At 39.6% G+C, this 20,775-nt stretch overlaps 1 protein-coding gene across 1 annotated transcript in view; it reads left to right on the top strand.

Moving 5' to 3' along the window:
• The window catches only part of CADPS2 (calcium dependent secretion activator 2), a 348,762-nt gene that overhangs the window by 245,919 nt on the left and 82,068 nt on the right, over positions 1 to 20,775 (top strand). The window contains exons 18-19 of the mRNA XM_063134072.1: positions 6,704 to 6,807; positions 12,941 to 13,097. Coding sequence (XP_062990142.1) covers positions 6,704 to 6,807; positions 12,941 to 13,097 — 261 coding nt within the window. The remainder of the gene's footprint in view (positions 1 to 6,703; positions 6,808 to 12,940; positions 13,098 to 20,775) is intronic.

The following is a 20,775-nucleotide window of genomic DNA, read 5'->3' as shown; positions in this document are numbered from 1 at the left end:
ACTGTTTTCTTTTAATAGTGTAGGAACCAGATCTACATTTCGTTTGCCTCCATGTCACCCTTGTAATATCTACTGATTTCCTGGGGAATAGAGGGCATCTCAAGTAAGAAGAAAATAAATCTTCAGGAGATGCATATAATGAGTTGCTATAAACAGAGAGTATCAGAATCAATATGGATGTGATCATATCATGTGTGGTGCAATATAGTCTCTCAAGCAGAAGCTGATGACTTTTATAGAATCCCTGATGAATTCTACAGAATCCCAACAACCTTGGCTTTTAAAACTTCTTTGTAGCTCTTCTAATTGCTGGAGCAACCTTAAAATGTATGAACAACTTTTACCTTCAAGTTTGTTTGTTTTTTAAAAAAATCACAGTGGCTTCAAATGTGGTAGTGATGCCAATGCACAGGACTTGAGGTTGTTCAAACAACACAATAATTCATACTCAGTGGTTGAGTGTGGTTTGTAGTGTTGCGTGTGATTGTCTGAGGTGTTCAGGATGACTTGTTAACAATGCAGTGTGAATTATTTTCTCAAACAAGCCACCTTGAGAACCCATGGTTTGTTGGATTGTTCAGGGTAACTAACAAGCTGCACTGCATGGTTAACAAGCCAACCTGCAGATGTTAGAGACAACACGCTAACCCACTGTTCAACAAACAACCCAAGGTTCAACACCGAAGCACTGAATGTGAGTTAGCATGTTGTCTGACTGGCCCCAGTCAGTTACAGGTCTCCAGCCCCTGTGTGACTGTTCTAAATTATCTCCAAATGCTCCACAATTCTTTGCCTTCATCCTCCTATCCTTATCTAGCCAAAGCTGGTGCACGCAGCTATTTGGACAGAGTAGTGAAGCCTTCATGATTTGCCTTTTGGGGGCATTGTAAGCAATCTAGTAAATGCCTCTGATTCATTTCAAGAGCATGGCTTTCTGCTTACTGTCATTAGCCACCCGTTCAAAGTATTGTAGCATGAATTTGCCTCAAGTCATTTGCACACAATTTTAAAACAAACTGAAAATTCTACCCAAACAGCCATGTTTTAAAATCAGACAAATACATGCAAATTAAGAAGATGTAAATTGGACCGCGTGTGTTCATGTGTGTGTGTATGGAGGGAAGTTGATCAAGCAATCTGGATTTTTAATACAATATTCTGTCACATATATGCACAGACGGACTTGCCATTAAAATTTAGATAGCTTCTGTCCCCAGAATTAATCTTTGCAAATTTCCCATATACATGTGCTTTTCATCCCAAACCAGGCTTGGTTTTTGTTTTGTTTTTTAATTAACAATACTGAGTGTGTATAATGGCCCCTGAACCTCTCCAGTAAGGTTGATGATGTATGTTGAAAAAAGTGGGGGTAAATGAGCCTTTAGAGATGTTTGTGCTGTGGAGTTTTATTGGGTTGTGATATATCTGGGTTCTAGGATCGTGATATCACCAGATTTTTAGCTTCTGCTTGCAGTTGAAATTAGCAAGCTGTCTAAGTGAATGGATGCAGTGGTGCAAATCTACTGGAGGGGAAGCAAAAGAAAAGAAAAAGGTTGACATAGTGAAGGGGAGGGAGGGTAGATTGTGGCCAGGAAAAAGGACAATGAGAGACTCCTGTCCAGACCAGTTGCTCAAAAGCTTGTACCTCTTTAATGAGATTTTTTACAGACAAGTTTTCAAAAAAGAATGGCTGCATGTAAATGCCCTCCCAGCTCACAAGGACTAGTCTGAAAGAAAACAAGAGCACTTACAAGCACTATTGAACTACAGGCAGAGTAGAGCCATTTGTGCATGTGGTGAGAGGCCTTCTCTGCTAATTTAAAGCTCTTAGTGCATGTTCATTTCACTGAAAGAATGAAGAGCAAAATCAGGAAGTTGTCTACTGGCAAATATATTTTCATTTCACAGCAAAATAATCAGACATACGCTAATGATGAAGTCCTGCAAGTTTGCGGCATTCATACAAGCAGGAATTGTTCTGTGTAGATTTTTTTATTTTTATTTTTATTTTTTTTGCACAGGGCTTCTGGCAAAACCTAAAATTCTTCTGTTACCCCAGCAAGTTAGAAGAGATCTATATCGAAAGTTTCAATATTTAGCAAGTGGTTGAAATCTCTGAAAAAGCCATCAAAGTACTAAACTCTAGGCCACGACGTGAGCAACACGCAGCCCACAGCCCGAATGCAGACCCTCCCCCAGCCGATTTTACAGCTGCTGCTGCCCCGCTGACCTACTGCCAAATTTGCTACCAAAACTTAGTGGTGCAGCAGCAGGGGGGGAAACACTGGGTTTCCTTTAAAGCAAGGTGTGTGGGGAGCACACAACTTGCTTTTAAGCAATATCACAGTCCTAGAAATGTCCTGTTTTAAAGGAAAACCAGCGGTTTTCCACACTGCTGCAGTACCACAATTTGGGCAGAAAATTTAGTGGTGCAGCAGCGATTCCAGGGAGACGGTGGCCCCTAGGTTCTGGAGGGCTGAAATTAGCCCATGGATCAGCAAAGATTGCCCATCCTTGCTCTAAAGTATTGCTCTGATTCATTCAACAAAGGAGATCTCCTTAACTATGTCACAATGCTTCTCTTATGAAGCAGTTGGATGAGTCTGCTAATGTAGATGGGAGTGCAAATTTCTATCGATGACCACCAGTTACGTTTAATAATCAGTCTTTGACAACTGCTGGATCAGAGCCTCCATCTTCTCCAGCTGACATTTTTGCCCCTTCATGTCAAATTATTCTGCAAGTTCTTATTTGTTATGGGTTTGTTATTTGGCAACATCATCATTAGTCCGGGCTTTGTTACTTTCTTCCCTTATGAAAAGTTTATGTTCCTACCACTTTTCAAGCCAACTTACAGCCAAACCAGCCTTCCCCAACCTGGTGCTCTCATGATGTTTTGAATGCCCATCAGCTCCTGGCAGCATGGGCAATAGTCAGAAATCCTCACCACATCCACACACCGGAGGAACCCCTGCTATTATCTCCTGTCAGAGACTGGAGATAACAGCGGATATGCAGGCTAGTGGAGGACTTGGCTGGCGCAGATAAAACCACTCACTCTTCCAGCATCATCCAAGTTGCTTTGCATGGTTTGCAGCACCCCCCATGGGATACCAGGCACCATGAAGCACAACATGTTTTGTATGGTGCCGCCATGTGGCACCAGGACTCAGGTGGTACTGCACCTGAGTGCCTGCCTCCATGCTGTGAGAGTTACGGAACTCAATGCTTCTCTCAACACAGAGAAAGGGTAAAATGGACAGGTGTGTGTGTGTGATGACATTGATGGGCACAGCTATGCCCACCAGCAACATCCCATCTGGAGATAGCCTGGGGGTGGGATCCATCTCACCCACATATTCTACATCCCAACTCTATGAGCAAGCAGCTGCTCATATGTAAGGGTTTCCCTGTAGACAATTTGCTCACAGCATGGACATCAGAATGTGGGGATTGCAATGTGATGTCAGAGACAGGATAAGATGTGCAGCCCTGCTTCAGCTTAAAAAAAAAAGTGCCCTACACATGGGTAATATGTGAGTGTAGGAGATTTAGCAGGAAGAACAATGAAGAGGTACTTGAAAGGTTGTCACACAGAGGAGGGCCAGGATCTCTTCTCCATCATCCCAGACTACAGGACACAGAATAATGGGCTCAAGTTACAGGAAGCCAGAATCCAGCTGGGCATCAGGAAAAACATCCTGACTGTTAGAGCAGTACGGCAATGTAACCAATTCCCTAGGGAGGTAGTGGGCTCTCCCACACTAGAGGCATTGAAAAGGCAGCTGGACAGCCAACTGTCACGCATGCTTTAAGCTGGATTCCTGTATTGAGCAGGGGGTTGGACTCAGTGGCCTTATAGGCCCCTTCCAACTCTACTATCCTATGAATGGGCACAGTGCTAATGATAGGGAAAAGGTATGAAAAGGTAAGAAAGACTGAATTTCACTGTCTAGTTCAGTATAATTAGGCCAGATTTTAGCTTACAGATCTTTAATACAGTAATATTTCACTTTTTGTGGTTTTGTTCCTCTGGTCTCAATATACCCATCTCTGTTATAACATATAACTGGATTGGCCCGTTCATTTACCTTATGGACAAGAATAGGATTGTTTTTAAGTACTGAATAAGGTAGACTAAAAAGATTAAAAATAGTTCTGAATCCATTCTGCATTGGCGATTGCCACACTTCCTTAGATTTAAATGTTATTCATCAATTAATTATATAAACATGGGTTTTCACAAGTTGCACTGAGACTGTATGTTCATGCTGTGTGTGCACATATTCAAATGTAGAATCTGTCTACATGTGTTTGTATGTGACTTGTACACATGTAGTAGAATCCTGCTTAATCTAGGGTATAGGTCATGTGTAGAGCTGTACATGCACTGAATGAATGCTGATATAGGGCTCATCTACACCAAGCAGGATATTCCACTATGAAAGCAGTATATAAAAGGCAGGAGCCACACTACTGCTTTATGGCGGTCTTGAAGTGCACTGCAAGATCTACACTACTGCTTTATAGTGGTACTGAAGTGCACTGACAACTGTTGGGGCCCATGACACATCTACACCAAGCAGGATATAACACTATGAAAGTGGTATGAAAGCAGTATGTGGTATGTGTCAATGGGCCCCAACAGTTGTCAGTGCACTTCAATACCGCTATAAAGCAGTAGTGTGGCTCCTGCCTTTTATATACTGCTTTCATAGTGGAATATCCTGCTTGGTGTAGATGAGCCCATAGTTATGTGACCCAATGAATGCATGATCGTTTTATGTAAAATGTAGACCCCTCCACAGTCCCTGAAGTGCAATCCTTTTTGGCACTGAAGAGTTGCTATAGTAGATTCGGAGGAGGACCTTTTCATGAAGCAGTTTTGGGGGAGAGAGTGGAAGATTGGAGAGAGGAATTAGAGGAAACCGCAGGAAGAGTGACTAAAAAGGCAGGGTCAAAGTTTAATCTGAGTCCAAAAAAAAGTAAGTTTGGGGGGACTAATCTTGATTGGAACCATAGTTTAGGGGGCAAGAGAGCTTAATGCTTTGCTCCCCTCTGCAAGGGACCATGCCTGCAATTGCATTGTCCAAAAAGGATCCATTGTTTTCAATCTATCCTTTTCAGCAATGGAAGGTGCAGGGGCCTGATCCTGATCAGGGCCTCAGCCGAAAGTAAGGTGGGGGAGACATAGCTGCTAGTTGCATCTTTAAAGTAAGGTTTAGTTTGGACCTCAGAAAAAATGTGGAGGAGACAATAGCATTCATCCAGCAGAAGCTCTGAAACCAGGGAGCAACAGAAACTGAGGCCTATAGCTGCACCCCAGCTCACAACACTGTAGCCAGGCACAGGCCTGGAGGTCCATAATCACTCAATAGGGGATAATTGATCACACTCCATCCCCTCCTAATTTTGATTTCGGTTGCTTCCTCTCTCCTTGTTACATGAATCCTGGCTAGCAAACATTCTTGTCTTTCATTAACATTTTTATTAAATTTTCAGTCACATAGTGTTTTTGGTGGACAAATAAACATTTAAAAAGTAAATGGGCTACTTTTTTAATGATGGTTTGTGTAAAATTAGTAGTTTTTTCCAGAGAGCCCAATCTTTTGCAAGCCCTGTTGAACACACCAGACTTATTACTGTGCAAACTAGGGTACACAGCAATATTTCAATAGCAGTCCCATTTACTCTTAAAAATTCCTTTTCAGCAGCAGGGTAAAGATCTTTCACGTGTTGTTCTTCCAGGTGTAGGAATGCACTTTATTTGTCAAAAGGCTACTGGAGTATTATCCAGAGCCAACTGTAAGAACACATGTACACTTCATCACGTGTGAATAACTGTATAGGTGTACCAATCCACGAGCTGCATACATTGAATGCATTGTGCAAGCAGCCCTAATATTTCTGCATATTTGGAAGCATATTCCAAAGATGAAGATTAATTTAAGCAAAACTTCACGATATCTTTATTTCTGTGCTTCCTTTCGTCTTTTTGGATCTTTTTTCCAACCTGAGTTTGTCCTTTTTAAAGATGAAATTGTTTTCCCTTTGATATCCACTTTTTATTATATACCTTGCCATTCTTTGCCCCTCCCACCCCTTTTTTATTACTACAGTAGAAGAGCCTTCCGCTTCAAATAATTTTCCAGTTGCAAAGTGTACAGGTGCTTGAAAGGGCCAGTTAATTATACAGTACCATTGTCCATTTCTAACTTTTAGTCTAAATCTAGTCTTATTTTCAGATCATACCTATTTGGGATTTAACTGCCTGAAAAGCATGAATTCTGCCTATTGAGCTCAATTATTCATTCACCATGAACAACATAGTAGGCATTGTGTGATAAAGGGGGAAAGAAGCCACTAGGCTCGGCTTTCTTTGCACAGCTGACCTTGGAGAGGATTAGAACTTGCTTGTTGCAGAAGCTGAACATCTGATGTGCCACTGCAGACACACCTGTTAATTCTCACGTATTAAATCAGAAAGGGCTCGTGGTGCCCTCTGGTTTTGTGGTGGGTGAAATATTTTATGTACATCTGCAATCTGGTCAAAGCAACAGTACCATTATTTGCATTAAAAGCCTACCTGAAGTGCTAGGTGATGTCAACCTTTTGAAATTTGTATGTCATTTCAATTCTCTGAAAAATTTCCCTCCATTTCCTAGCTGCAATCATCCTGGTTGTGTATTCCTTTTCACTGCAGAGACACTGAATCAAGCATCTCCTTCTGTAAAGCTGGAAGAGGTTATTCATTTAGCAGAGCTCTGCATTGAAGTCCTGCAGCAGAACGAAGAGCACCATTCAGAGGTGAGGATAGCGGCATTAGCTGTACAATAATGCTTGATAGCCACCCTGTACAGCCTCAGTGTGAAGCAATTCTGTCAAGAAACATTACTGCTAAAGCCTCTGACATATGTTAAAGGCAATTCACATTTGCAGAGCCGTAATAGTTTTGAAGGTTATGAAAAGTGAAGTGAAATAAAGCTCTACTTTGATTTTTCCTTGAATACGCTTCAGGTTTGAACTTTTGAAATAAAAAAAAACCAGATAAAATGGAAAGGAAAGGAAGGGATACTGCCATCCATCCGTGCTGAAATCACATCAAGAATGCAGTAGAAATGATCCTTCTAACTTATCTCTTATTGAAAATGAAAAACAAACAGCAACTTAAAATATTGCCTTATCTCTGACACTAGATGTAAAAATTAAAAAGGAGAATGCTGTTTTAAGCTGCCATTTAAACTTCCCCCTTTTTTAAAAAAATAATGAGTACAATCCATGCATATCTTTGAAAGCCCTATTAAATGAATGAAAGTTGTATTTTGTGGGGGGAGGCTCATACAAGAGACATTCCTAAGTAGCTTCCACTGAGGGCATGTAATGTAGTAGTTTACAATATTTAAAAGTTTCCTTTATTTTACAAAATGAACAAATAGATTATATACGCATGCATTAATATTGTTGTTGTTGGCAATTTAAAAGTTTGACCAACTAGCTCTCAATGATACATGGAACTACTTGGAAGAAACTTCATATTTTTAAAATAAAAACCTTTATAATTTTTTTCTAGGAAAGCATACAAAGTAGTAAGCTAAAATGTAGTGTCTATAAATATGATCATTCAAAACATCTGCTTTTATCTCACACTGTCGATTCTAGATTTTAGCTTACATCTGTCATGTGTGAACTTGTTATGGATATTTTATTTTATACTGAAGAAACAGCTGCTTCAGTAATTTGAAATGAATTCCCGAGAGGCATTATTCTGCACTGGTATTGCAACTGTGTTATGCTGTAAATAATTACTTAATAAAATGTATATGTGAATTTTGTCTTCTGAAAATGTGCATTAAAGGAAAACTTTTTAAACAAAAGAATGTCATAGGAAATTCCAGAAATTAAGTTGTGATTGAAGTACATTCTTATTTTTAGTCTTGAAGTACAATTTCATTACATATTTTCCCTTCTGCAAATAAAAAAAATAGAACTATAATATCTGGCAATTTATTTTTAATATTTCAAAATAAGTCAGTATAATTTGGACAAACAATTTTTAAAAATCTATGTTGTTTCTCTCAACAAGCAATAATACTTGAAAGTTGGCTGATACCATTAGGGAGAATGTGAAACTCGTATGATGGTAGAAAAAATGAATCTCTAACTTACTGACTTCAAACCCACATTTTAACAATTTAACTTTTTCCCCCCTGTTCCACAACACTTCCAAAATTATGGATTCCCCCAGGGAAAAGAGGTATGTAGTTCATCCCAACCAAGGCAGTCCATTTTTTTCATAGTTCCATGCATGGAATTGTTAAACTCTTTTAAACATGTGTCATCAATTCTGCTCATTGATCATTTTCTTTTTCTATATTTATCTTTTGTTCTAAAATACTGCTACTATTGCTATACATTTATCCTGATTCCATGGATAGACAGTTCAACTTAGCTCTAGGAGACATCATCTGGCCTTAAGCCCCACCTCTGCCATAGAGCTTTTGAACAGCCTTGAGCATGTCACAATCTCGTCTTTAAAATCAGAATAATACTCACCTACCTCACCTGGTTGTAAAACCAAAGACTGTAAAATGTGCATGGCAAACTGGGCTTCTCAGAGCAAATGTTGAGCCAAGTTGGTGTCCTGTGTCCCCTACACAGTGGGAAAAGGCTTTGCGAGACCTAGGAGGCTGTAGCGCCCATCGAGTCCTCCAACATGGCTGCAGTTATCAACTGGTCAGTGTGAGGGAATCTGTCACTGAGAGGCCCCTGAGGAGGAGCTGTAGAGAGAGGATAAAAGCCCTATGCTACCTCAACTTTGCTAAAGCCAGAGCATTAGTAAAGCTGAACCGCTTCTGAGTTTTATAGTACAATAATTCATATAGCACATGTAACAACTATTGCTATATTATGTGAAATAGATTACATAGTGTAGTCAAATAATCTAACAAATCAGCCTTTAATGTCATACAGTGACTTTTTTTCCTTCCTCTTAAAATGCATGTGATAAATCACTAATTGCATTCATCTTGGTATCGTCTTATATTCTTATTGATGGAGCAATGTCGTGTCTATGGTATTTGTCTTGCTCTACCTTATTCATAGGCTCCAATGGGTCAAGAAAATTCCTCCAATTCAAGGGAATTTCTTCTTATCATCATGTTTGCTTTGCAAAGTTTTAGAGAGGTGGAGATGAAATGTACTGGCTTCAGTACAGCATTATTTTATTTTGAGTCCCCAAAAGGATTGATAGGAATGAAAACAGAGAAGGAGCAGGGGGAAGGTTGTATAAAGGGAGATGTGTACCCTTTTTCCTACTCCAAGTTTCATGCAAATTAACTAGGGGGTTTCTAGAGGGACTTGAGATGTTGTTCCTTTTCATTTATTTCCATTTCAGTTGTATTTTTTTCTGGGTTTTCTAGTTAGGGGAAGAATCGACTTAATTTCTGACTTCAGTTTTTAGTTGGGAGCAGTCATACTTATTGATGCAACCAGTTCTGTTCATCCCCATTACCTTTGGAAACAGGTAGTGAATGCTCAAATGATTGTAAGAACTCATTATAATCTCAGGAAAGACCCTTTTCCGTTGTCAGCTATATTCCCTTTCTACCTCTAGCCATGATTTGTATGCCAAAAAGAATATATGATAACGAAATAGCATGAAAAGTGTTGAGAATACGAGTGACACCTATGAATACATTTTAAGTAGTCCTTCACTTTGGACATCTTAGTGCTTTATTTTTGATTTATTTAAATCATTTCTGTACTGCTCTTCAGCAGATATTCCAGCAAGGACATGATAAAATATACAACTAAAACATTGACATGTTAAAAAGAAAATAACCCGTTAACATACATTTAAAAGCCTGGGAAAATAAAAAGGGTTTCTGTCTGGTGCAAAAAGGATAACAGTGTTGGTGCCAAATTGGTTGCCTTGGAGGGGTGGGGGGAATCCAAAAAATAGGTCACCACTACTGAAGAAATTCTCCCTATGAGCGCTGTCCACCTTACTTCAGATAACAAGGCCACCTGGAGGAAAGCCTCTGAAGAGGACTTCAGTGCACAGACAGGTTGGTATGGGAGTGGGCATTCTTGAGGTACCTGTGTCCTAAGTTGTATAGGGTTTTAAAGTGTGTGTCATTACTTTTAAAAGTCCTGATATGTTTCTGGAGGGAGCTAAGTGCCTACGAATGTCATTCAAATCTATTACAGGTTTGGTGATTCATTACTTCTAAAAAACAACCCTAAGAGATTTATTATTAACCATCTACAATGCTCTCTTTTAAAGAGAGGAAAACTGCTCCAAGGTTTTACATCAGTATTTTAGAAATATCTAAGGGAATTATCTATATTTAAGTAACTGATATCATTGAAACATGTGTATGCTACATAGGAACATAAGAAGTTGCCTTATACTGAGGGCTCATCTACACCAAGCAGGATATTGCACTATGAAAGTGGTATGAAAGTGGTATATAAAAGGCAGGAGCCACACAACTGCTTCCCTATAGTGGTATTGAAGTGCATTGAGAACTGTTGGGGCCCATTGACACATACCATATACTGCTTTCATACCATTTTCATAGTGTTATCTCTTGCTTGGTGTAGGTGTGTCATGGGCCCCAACAGTTGTCAGTGTACTTCAGTACCACTATAAAGCAGTAGTGTAGATCCTGCAGTGCACTTCAATACCGCTATGAAGCAGTAGTGTGGCTCCTGCCTTTTATATACCACTTTCATAGTGGAATATCCTGCTTGGTGTAGATGAGCCCTGAGTCAGACCATTAGTCCATCTAGCCCCGTAATGTCGGCACTGACTGGTAGTGGTTCTCCAGGATTTCAGAGAGGATTTTCACAGTCCTGGAAATAGCAAGGATTGAACTTGGGACCTTCTGCATGCAAAGTATGCATCCTACCACTGAACTATGGTCTTTCTTATTTAGCAAGTTTATGTCTACAACTACAGGTACAAGTTTTGTGAACTGCCCAGAGAGCTTCCGCTATTGGGTGGTATAGAAATGAAGTAAAAGGAATGAATAAATAAACTCTTAAGAGTCCACCAACACATTAAAATAGTCACATAATTGCCGGTTTTGAATTATATATCCTATGTGTGGCAGCTATAATGTAAAATGGCATATCATGTTGATCACTCCATTGCATGGAGCGATTCTATAGTCCCATATTGGTGTGAACGCTTAGAACTTCTTTTCATTTTTGGAACCAAGCTGCTAAGAAAGCCATGGTTTTCTTGACTCACAAGAAGTTCAAATGCAGTGTCATTCACAGATTCCTAAATACGAACAATCCTTGAAAATCACGAGCTGACATTGCTGATGAATTTTCTCCATCACTGTGGCACATTAAAAGTGCAATCCTATGCATATTTAGAGAGAGAGAAAGGCCTACAACATCCAGCCTGTCCCAGACATCATGTCTGTAATTTTAGATCCTAGCCTTTGTTCTGATAGCTGAATAATTACAAATCTTGTTTATATAAGTTCATATATAAAAATAAATATATAAGCTTCAACCATTGCTCAATCTATACTGAAGTATCATTAACAGCAAATCACGAAGTCAAACACAGATGTATCATCATTAGATGAGTACAGTCGTTTCTCCCAAAGTTAATCAATGCAGGCCAATTTTAGATAAAATTATTTTGTTGTGACTGCATATAACTCGTAAGCTTTGCCATTATAGTCAAATCATAATAATTTCCCCTTAAAAATAATTGCAATTAGAATTTTTTATTGTCATATTTGCCTCTCAATATCTGATATATATAAAGATATAAAGAGTTTCTGTGTCTTGAATCAGACCCATGGTCCATCTCACCCTGTACTGTCTTCTCATTGATAGCTGCTTTCCAGTGTCTTGAGTAGATTTTCCAGCCTATTACCTAAGAACATTTACAGAATGTCCCCTATTTCTTTGATTCTAAGATGCACTTTTTTCCCCATATAAACATCTCTAAAAATGGGGTGCGTCTTAAAATCGCCAGTGTGTCTTAGGGTGTTTTTTTTCTGTTGGTGGTACTGAAATTAGTGTGCGTCTTACAATTGATGGCGTCTTACAATCGAAGAAATACAGTATATCTAAGTTGGGAGACTTGTGTCAGCAGATCGGGGGGGAGACAATTTCACCAATTCCCTCTCCCCTTGCAGTTTCTGACACCTTCTCCCAGACCTGCTTCGGTGGGTTGGGGGACCTTTCGAAACAATCTGAGAAGTGAACCAGGGTTGTGTGGGGGAGGGGAAGTTGACGAAAATCCCCTCCCTCCCCATTCCATTGACAGAAGCTTCTGCTGGGTCCAAAAGCCTTCTCATTAGTGAGGAACGCAATTAACATTAACCACAGCAGGGACACAATAGATATTAAAGAAATCTTAGTCAATTAATCAATTGTGTTTTAGGTAATTAAATCAATTAAATTTGCAAAAATTTGCATATGAGGAAAACAATAGTTCAGAAGAAAAAAACAACTTCCTTTGTTTTTAGCTGGTACACACAGGTTTTGCAGCTGGCCTCCTTTAGAAGAGGCATTTTCGTTTTTCAAACAGGAGGAGACTGTCTCTTTTAAAATGCCTCTCACCATCTGCAAATATTAGAAGTACTTTAATAAAAATAAATTAAAGTCTGCTTTACAATTAATGAGGGGTACCATTTTAGTCAATCAAAATGTTTTAATTATTAAAACCTTGCTGCCCTAATTGAAATTTATACACACCTCATTATTTGCACGAGTTTGCAAAATTCAACTTTTCCCAGTGCAGAGTTCTAATTATTATTTTTAAGGAGAGAATACACAACTTGCCATAACTTAATTAATGCCAATTTTCCTATATTTCATCATACTTTGCATTCATGCATGAAAGAGAATGTACATTAAATTTCTTGTCTTATTTTTTATTTTTTATTGTGTCTTAATTATGATGCAGGCATTTGCTTGGTGGCCTGATTTGTTGGCTGAACATGGAGAGAAATTTTGGTCTCTTTTTACTGTTGACATGGATTCAGCACTGGACGCACAGCTGCAAGACTCCTGGGATAGTTTCCCTCTTTTCCAGTTGCTTAATAACTTCCTGAGAAATGACCGTAAGCTCTTTTGGTGTTTGCTTATTACAGTATATACATTGCCTTTCTAATGTTACCCATATTTAGCCTTCAGGGTGGGTTACTGTAGATTAGAAATCCATATAAATGCATTTTATTTAATCCTGCTTTTCTTCACATTCATTAAGGTTGTGTTCCTATGTACTTTTGCATGGGACTAAGCCCTGTTGAACTCAGTGGCACTTACTGCAGAGTACACATGCATAGGCTTAGACTGCAATGCAGCTATCAACCAATTATGTATATGCTGAAATTATATATTAAAGTAAATCACAATGAAAATACAGCCATTACTATAAATTAACAAAGGCCTTCTTTGTAGGCATTTGTGCAGATTTGCTCTAGCCAATTTATTGTTGAATGGAGTCCCATAATTCCTGGGTTGAGCTTATCCTGTATCGAGGCTTGCTCTGATTTCTTTTATACACTACAAAACAGATCAATGTACCTGGAGTAGGGCTGGATCTCACCTTGCCCTAGAAATTCAATATCAAATATTCCAGATGAGAAATTTAACAAGCCATCCTTGCAATAAAATAGTTTTGAGACTTATATCTTTCTCAAATTTATTTCTGTGTGACTCTTCACAACAATTCATTTCCAAATGTATACTTGGGCTTAGATTCTGTGTATCATATATATAGCTATATCTGTTCTTATCTTGGATCTGCCAAGTCTCCAATTAACCATAGAATTAGAGCCATACAGCCATAGAATTAATCATAGCTAATAAAACATTAACTCTGTTAACAAGTTTAGATCAAGACAGGATTGTAAACCATCATGAGTTCATTTGAGGGAGTGACTTGTCCAACAACCTGGCGACCATAGTTTCCCAGTTTGGACAAAATGGGAAACTGGCTAATTGGAGAATTCTGGGTTTAATTGCAGTGCAAGGGTAAGAGAGAAGGGACTGTGTGTGCAGAAGGCATGGGCATATGATAGCTCATTAAGCCATGGTACAATTGCCCAAACATGATAAATGGAAAAGCTCCTGCCATGTTTGTTTATTTCAGCCACAGTGTCAGAGCCATAAACTAAATGCAGTGTTGTACAAATGCTCAATTTGAAGGCAGAATCATTAACAGTTGCAGTGTATATTATTATGTCCTAAATAAATATACAACAAGTTACATGGGGGAGGGGGATGAAGGCCAAGATCTTCAGCCCCTACTCCCAACAAATGTTCCAGGCACTCTGCCTCTCTCTCCCAACTTACCTTGCTATTAAATCTGCCAGCATCCTGCCTTGTACTTAGTAGAGAAGAACTTCATCTCTGAAGGCTTCAGTGTTCTATAACCTGATGGTATAATTTTGTAAGAATATGGCACCAATAATGGTGGAATCCAGAAACTGTAAGCATGCTGTTCAGATGTCACAGCTGCAGTCGGCAGCAAATCTTGGGTTGATAGAGGGATGTGCAGTGCACCAGAGCCACTTCCTGTTTTCATTGATAACCTTCAAATGCCGCCTTTAAAGTTGTTCCCATGATGTCCAAACAAAGTTAATTGCAGTTGTTCGTGGGCTAAACAATCCCAAGTTAACCCATGGCTTGTTCATAGGTAAAGTTGGAGTTGTTTAACCCACAAATAACTCCAAATATCACTGTTCAGATTTCACGGGACATAAGAGCCATGCTGGATCAGACCAACATTCCATCTAGTCAAGCACTCTGTTCACACAGTAGCCAACCAGCTGTTGACCAAGAACCCACAAGCAGGGCATGAGTGCAACAGCACACTCCCATCCATGTTCCCCAGCAACTGGTGTGCTTACTGTCTCTGATACTGGAGGTAGCACAACTCTTGAAGGCAGCATTTGAAGATTGTTAATACAAATAGGAGGTGGCTCACACACAATGCACATTAATTAACCCATGAACAGGATCTATATGTGTGAGACACTTCTTAACATCATGCCTAGTTTTGATGCTCTGTATTCAAAATATACTGTGCTTGTATTATGCTTTTCCCCAGACCGCCAAGTAATACTGGCCATCAAACAAACACACCAAAAGCCACCTGATTGCTTAAAAATAAAAAAATGTAACTGCAGAAATTGAATTTATACTTTTTCTCCCCTTCAGTCAATTAAATATGTAATTACTTTGAAAAATTACAAAGAAACCATTTCAAGCAATGAAGACATTTCATTAAAATGACAAAAAAGTGTTTTCATAATGAAGCAATTATGTGTAACATTATAAAGTGCAGCTGAGGGACCCTGAAGCATTTGCAATTCTAGGGCAAACTGCCCTGATGCTTTTGTAATGGAAGAAAAGCAGCTTCAGGAGAAGGGATTTGGAGCAGACAAGCATTGGGCATGGAAAGGGTTAATATTCCCTTTCCTGCTACTTCTCTGTTGCAAGTTCCGCCCTCCCAAAGCTGCTTCCCCCCACCCCAATGCCATTGGAACACTGTTACCTGCATTTGTAAGTTTACATGTAATTAGCCTATAAGAAACAGCTGTGTATTATTTTTCAACATTGGTTCAACTGTGGTAGAACCAACTATCCTTTCTGGCAAGAGAAACCATTTGAGAATGCCATGCTGTGCCAATTGAAAGGATGTGTGGGATGTAAATAAAATTAGTGGAAGTCATTTGCATAACAGTAGAAAATATACTTTTTTCATGAATACTGAATAGCAAACCCTCAAGTGTGAGAATTGTGTTTAGTTTGTTTTTTGATAAGAATGTTCCAAAATCCACAAATTTCTTTATAAATCGGATGGAGAGATCGTAAAAAAGTTGAATGTGGGAGAAACCGAAACGGAGAGATGCATCCAACCGGGCAGAGGATGTTGTGCGCTTAGCACTTCAAAATTTAGTGTGAGGTACAGTGTAGCCAACCACTTGAGAGGTAGAGGCATTGCACCTGCCATTTTTTTTCCTTAAAGAAGAAGATGCGCACAAGTGGTTATGCGCAAAACATAAGGTGTTTTTTTTAAAAAAAAGATCCCCGCTCCCCCCACCCCACTCCTGATGGGCGCAGTATTCCTGAGGAGCTCTGCACCCCGTGCACAATTCCCAGCTCCTTGCGAGGAACTGCGAGGAACCGGGACAAACCATGACGCCCAGGCACACATTCCACGGTCTCAGGATCAGCTCGGGACCGTAGAAAAAACAGGCTCAAATGGCAGGGCGAGATCCAGGGGTAAGGGAGGGATCATCCCTCCATGATCCCGGGATCCCCTGTGTGTCATGTGAATGCACAGGGATGATCCCACGGATCGCCCTGGGATTTCGCCCCGTCTAGCTATGGCCTAAGACTTTGTTCGGTTTGTTTTTAATAAAGATCTATCAAAATTAGCAAGTTGTTCTATAAACCAGACAGAAAGATTTTGAGATTTTAAAAAAATTCAAATGAGGGCAAAAGCAAAACTGACAGGTTTATCCATCCCTAGTCTTGAGTTCCTAGCGTGCTTCCAGAAAGGGCTTTTATGATGAAATCACACTGCCTTATCTGTGAAATTTTATGGAGGTGCGGTATTGAGATAGTGGTGTCTTCCATTTGTGAGCCTCCTACATTTCCCCACCACTTCTTCCATCTTTTTTTCTTACCACAAAAAAAAATAATCTGTTAATGAAGAAAAGTCAGAATAGTTTGACATTGCCTTTTGATTGGTGGCGCTAGGAGCCGTCCGTCTGGAAACACCCCTAGTTACCCTTCTGTCTCTAGGAAGTGGCACATGACCATTCTATAAGAAACTGATTCCCAAATAAAACATCCCATGGTTCTTAGTCTTTAATTAACACCCCTTTCACAGATTTACCAGATTAAAACCCTCGGAGAGAACGCCTCACGCTTATAGTATTGATGTCACAGAATGTTCTCGAAAGGACTAACAAATGTTGTGGCTCAACTGTTCAGCACAAATCTATCACTGCACACTTCCACCCTCTTTTAAAAAGAGGCTCACACAAACCTAAAAAAAAAGAAGGAAAAAAACTGGAATGTGTTCTCGTGAGGATAAAAAGGCTAGTGTTAATAATTAACAAGGAGAATGAAGTGGAGTCAAATTAGCCATAATAGAGCCCAGAGTGACTGTTAAAATCACCTCTCATTATCAAAAAGCTCATTAGGAAATGAAGAGGTGGAAATCCCACTGGGTTATTCTCTCACTGAGGCTGGTATCAGAGATTATTTTTTGGATTTCTTTGAAATGTAGACCTGTTAGGTCACCATATTGTACATGAAGTTAATCTACAGCCTTTGAAATCTGGAGAGTTGACACCTGCATGCATTCTATCCTAAGCTTTCAATGAACTCTAAATCTGTGAAACAGCAGAGAGTTCCTAGATACATCCAATATGAGTATAACCTTGGTCTGTGTGTGTACATTAACATTTAGAGTATGTGTTAACGTATAAAATATTTAATGAAATTGACTATATAATAACATTTAATGAAATTGAGAGGTAATGTTGTTTTTGCAACTATATCACTATAATGCCATATTAGAAATTCTGCAAAATAATGATTCCATGTGGATTCCAGCAGCTTTTGCTCTGGTTTTTTCCCTCCGGAATGCATGATTCTGGCATTTTGTGTCAAGTCCAAATTGCAGTAACTCACTCTCATGGCATTTTTTGTTATTTATATAATGCACATTGGCTTGTATGAAAATACACCCAAGTTATTTTAATACATTTTGTTTTGGTTTGGTTTTCTTTTATTTTGCGATAATACTTGGTGGGTATTGTTTCCAAATTATTTACTTCGTATATATAATATTTGCAATAGCTGTATAGCGCATATGCAGGGGGAAAATACTTTTCATTAGTGCTCCAAGTTAGATATATACTACTACGCTTCTACAGAACCACAGCCTGAGCTATTTGAGGCCCAAGGGCTTTTATGTAAAACTTATAGTATGATATAATACACTCCTGTTGTACTGGATGAAGCTTTGTAAACCTAATCTGTACCAAATAAGTTTGGTTAAGTATTTGTCTTCATTATTACTATCTGTAGAAAATATATGCGGTGTAAACAGTGTCCTCATTGGTATGCATTAAATAATTTATCACTGGGTGCTCAACCAACACTTGTAAAATGATATAGAAGAATGGGATTTATCCAATAAACATTCATCCTTGAATCAGCATAATCTTGCAATGCAAAAATACCTGCATTCTTGTTTGGTTGAAGCAGTGTGTATGAGTTGAAGGGAAATGAAGGATCTAGCCTATGATTTCTTCACATTATTATTATTATTATTATTATTCTGCACTCTGGGGTATCTAAGTAGTTTACACTGTATCTAATCTAAAAGGGACCATGTCTTATTTATTTATTTATTTCATTTCATTTCATTTCATTTCATTTCTATACCGCCCAATAGCCGAAGCTCTCTGGGCAGTTCTTGATGGCGGTGCATTGGTGCCACGAGCCCTCGAACCCCCACGTTTGCGCTCCTTCTTGTTATCCCCATGGCAAGGAGCGCAAATACAGGTTTTCAGACCTCACCAGGAGGAGGGGCCACTACTGCCACCCCATGCGCCTCGTCCCTCTCCCCGCTGTTTCCCCCCTCCTTCTCGTCCCTGGGCAGGTTCTGGGATGGAATGACCACCACAGGAGTACCCCCCACTTTTAAAAAATAACCTTTCCAGCTCTGCATCCGTGCACGGCCACACAACTGTGCACCATTGCATGGGCACCACGGTGTGTCCCGAGTCCTCCACGTGTTTTTTTAATCTTTCTTTTAACTCGCCCCCCCTTACGCACTCCTCTGGAGTGGGCGTCCTTCTGCCCAAGCCAGAGAAGCATGGAGGTGTTCCAGCAGCCATTTAACTCGCTGGTCCCCCCTTCCTTCCCCCTCCTCCTGTCCGGCCATGGCAACCAATCAGGGGCCGGCATTGTCCAGGACACACTTCCGCTGAAAATCCGGAGCAAAGCGACAAACAGCAAATCGGCGCCTTGCTCACAGCAAAAGGTCACGGTAAATCGCTGACTTTTTAAATTCAGAGGTTTGGGGAAATGCCAATGCAGATGGCATCATATAAATGACCTAGCACCACTTTGGTTCCATCCTGGGGCTTTCCCCTCATCAAGACAAGCCCGGGGTTATTATTCATTAACACTAATTCTCATTCTTTTTAAAGGACTTCATCCAGGGATAGTTGGATAAAAGGTTAGATAAAGGCATGCCTCGGGTACTGTACAGTAGCTCCAGATATGTAGCATGGGATATATATTCCCATTCACATCAAGAGACAAAGGAGAATATGCACATTTTAATCTGTTCAGTGCAGTAACAACTGGACATTGTGCACAGGACAAGGTGCATCCATAATCTGATCCAATTTTAAATTAGCTTATCTGTACACAGCCCCATCTGTGGTCTACTTACATGCATAGAAGGCAGATCTTTGGATCTGGCTTTTTCTGACCCTAACTGTGTTTACAGATGGAGACATCCTATCACTAATAATTAAAAGGCATTGTGCAGCTATTCTGTTTTTTTCTTCCTGTATGGATATTTTCTGGAAGCAAAAGGAGTGCAGAAGCAGTAGGAAAACACAGGAGAGCAGAAGCAGAAGGGAAACACAGGAGCACAATAAACCCCTCTTCTGGAGCACCAGTATCCAGGACAGTTTTTCAAGTGATGAACTGTTGTTCTGTATATACAAGACTGCTGCTAGATCAAAGCACTGATGTTTCAGATTAGAGCAAACTGGGGGTGAGCATGTGGCTAGATATTGGACGGGTTTTCTCTAGAAACTTGGAACTGAACATGTTAGAAAATGTCGAGCCTCCCAGAGTGCAGGACACGGAATAATGGGCTCAAGTTACAGGAAGCCAGAATCCAGCTGGACATCAGGAAAAACTTCCTGACTGTTAGAGCAGTACGACAATGAAACCAGTTACCTAGAGAGGTTGTGGGCTCTCCCACGCTAGAGGCATTCAAGAGGCAGCTGGACAACCATCTTTCAGGTATACTTTAAGGTGGATTCCTGCATTGAGCAGGGGTTTGAACTCGATGGCCTTATAGGCCCGTTCCAACTCTCCTATTTTATGATTCTATGATGCAGTTTCAGAAAAGGAGTTATTTTTCACATTATCTTATAACTATTTGGGGAAGATTGCCGTCTTTTTCACATAATGCCTAAAGACAACTTAAATTGGATCCATTCTCCATAGCATGTTATTTTTCTTCTTTTTGTCCCTAGTAACTAAATAGTAGTTTTTAAAATAGCTTCAGAAAGCCATTTTTTGGCATAAACTCAGTAACAATACTGAATCTGTGTAAATTTACATAATGGGCTAGGAGGAAATATTTATTTATTATAACATTTTATTACATTTTTTATTGTTGACAATATGTCAATGAAATTTTGCCTGGAGTAATTTTCTTTCCACCAATTTGAAGGATTTGGATGTTTTTATAAGCTAGACATTAAAACCAGATGAAATAATTTGGAAGGTAAGCCATTGACCTCCATGGGTGGGGGAGGGGGGTAGAATGGTGTAGAATGTTGCTTGACTAAAGGTCAGACATTAAAATGCGTATCTTAAATGTTACCATAACAATTGTTTACTGAGTAAATGTGCAAGCTGGATGAAGAGTTGCCGTCTAATAATTAATCCTTCCATATGGAGTGATGATAAACCTCACATTCTGATGCACATCTGTCTAGTTTGTGTTAAATCTATGCC

The sequence above is a fragment of the Elgaria multicarinata genome, chromosome 9, assembly GCF_023053635.1.
Source record: "Elgaria multicarinata webbii isolate HBS135686 ecotype San Diego chromosome 9, rElgMul1.1.pri, whole genome shotgun sequence".
Lineage (NCBI taxonomy): Eukaryota > Metazoa > Chordata > Lepidosauria > Squamata > Anguidae > Elgaria > Elgaria multicarinata.
Note: the sequence above shows the minus strand (reverse complement) of the source record. Positions and strands in the feature narration are given on the sequence as shown.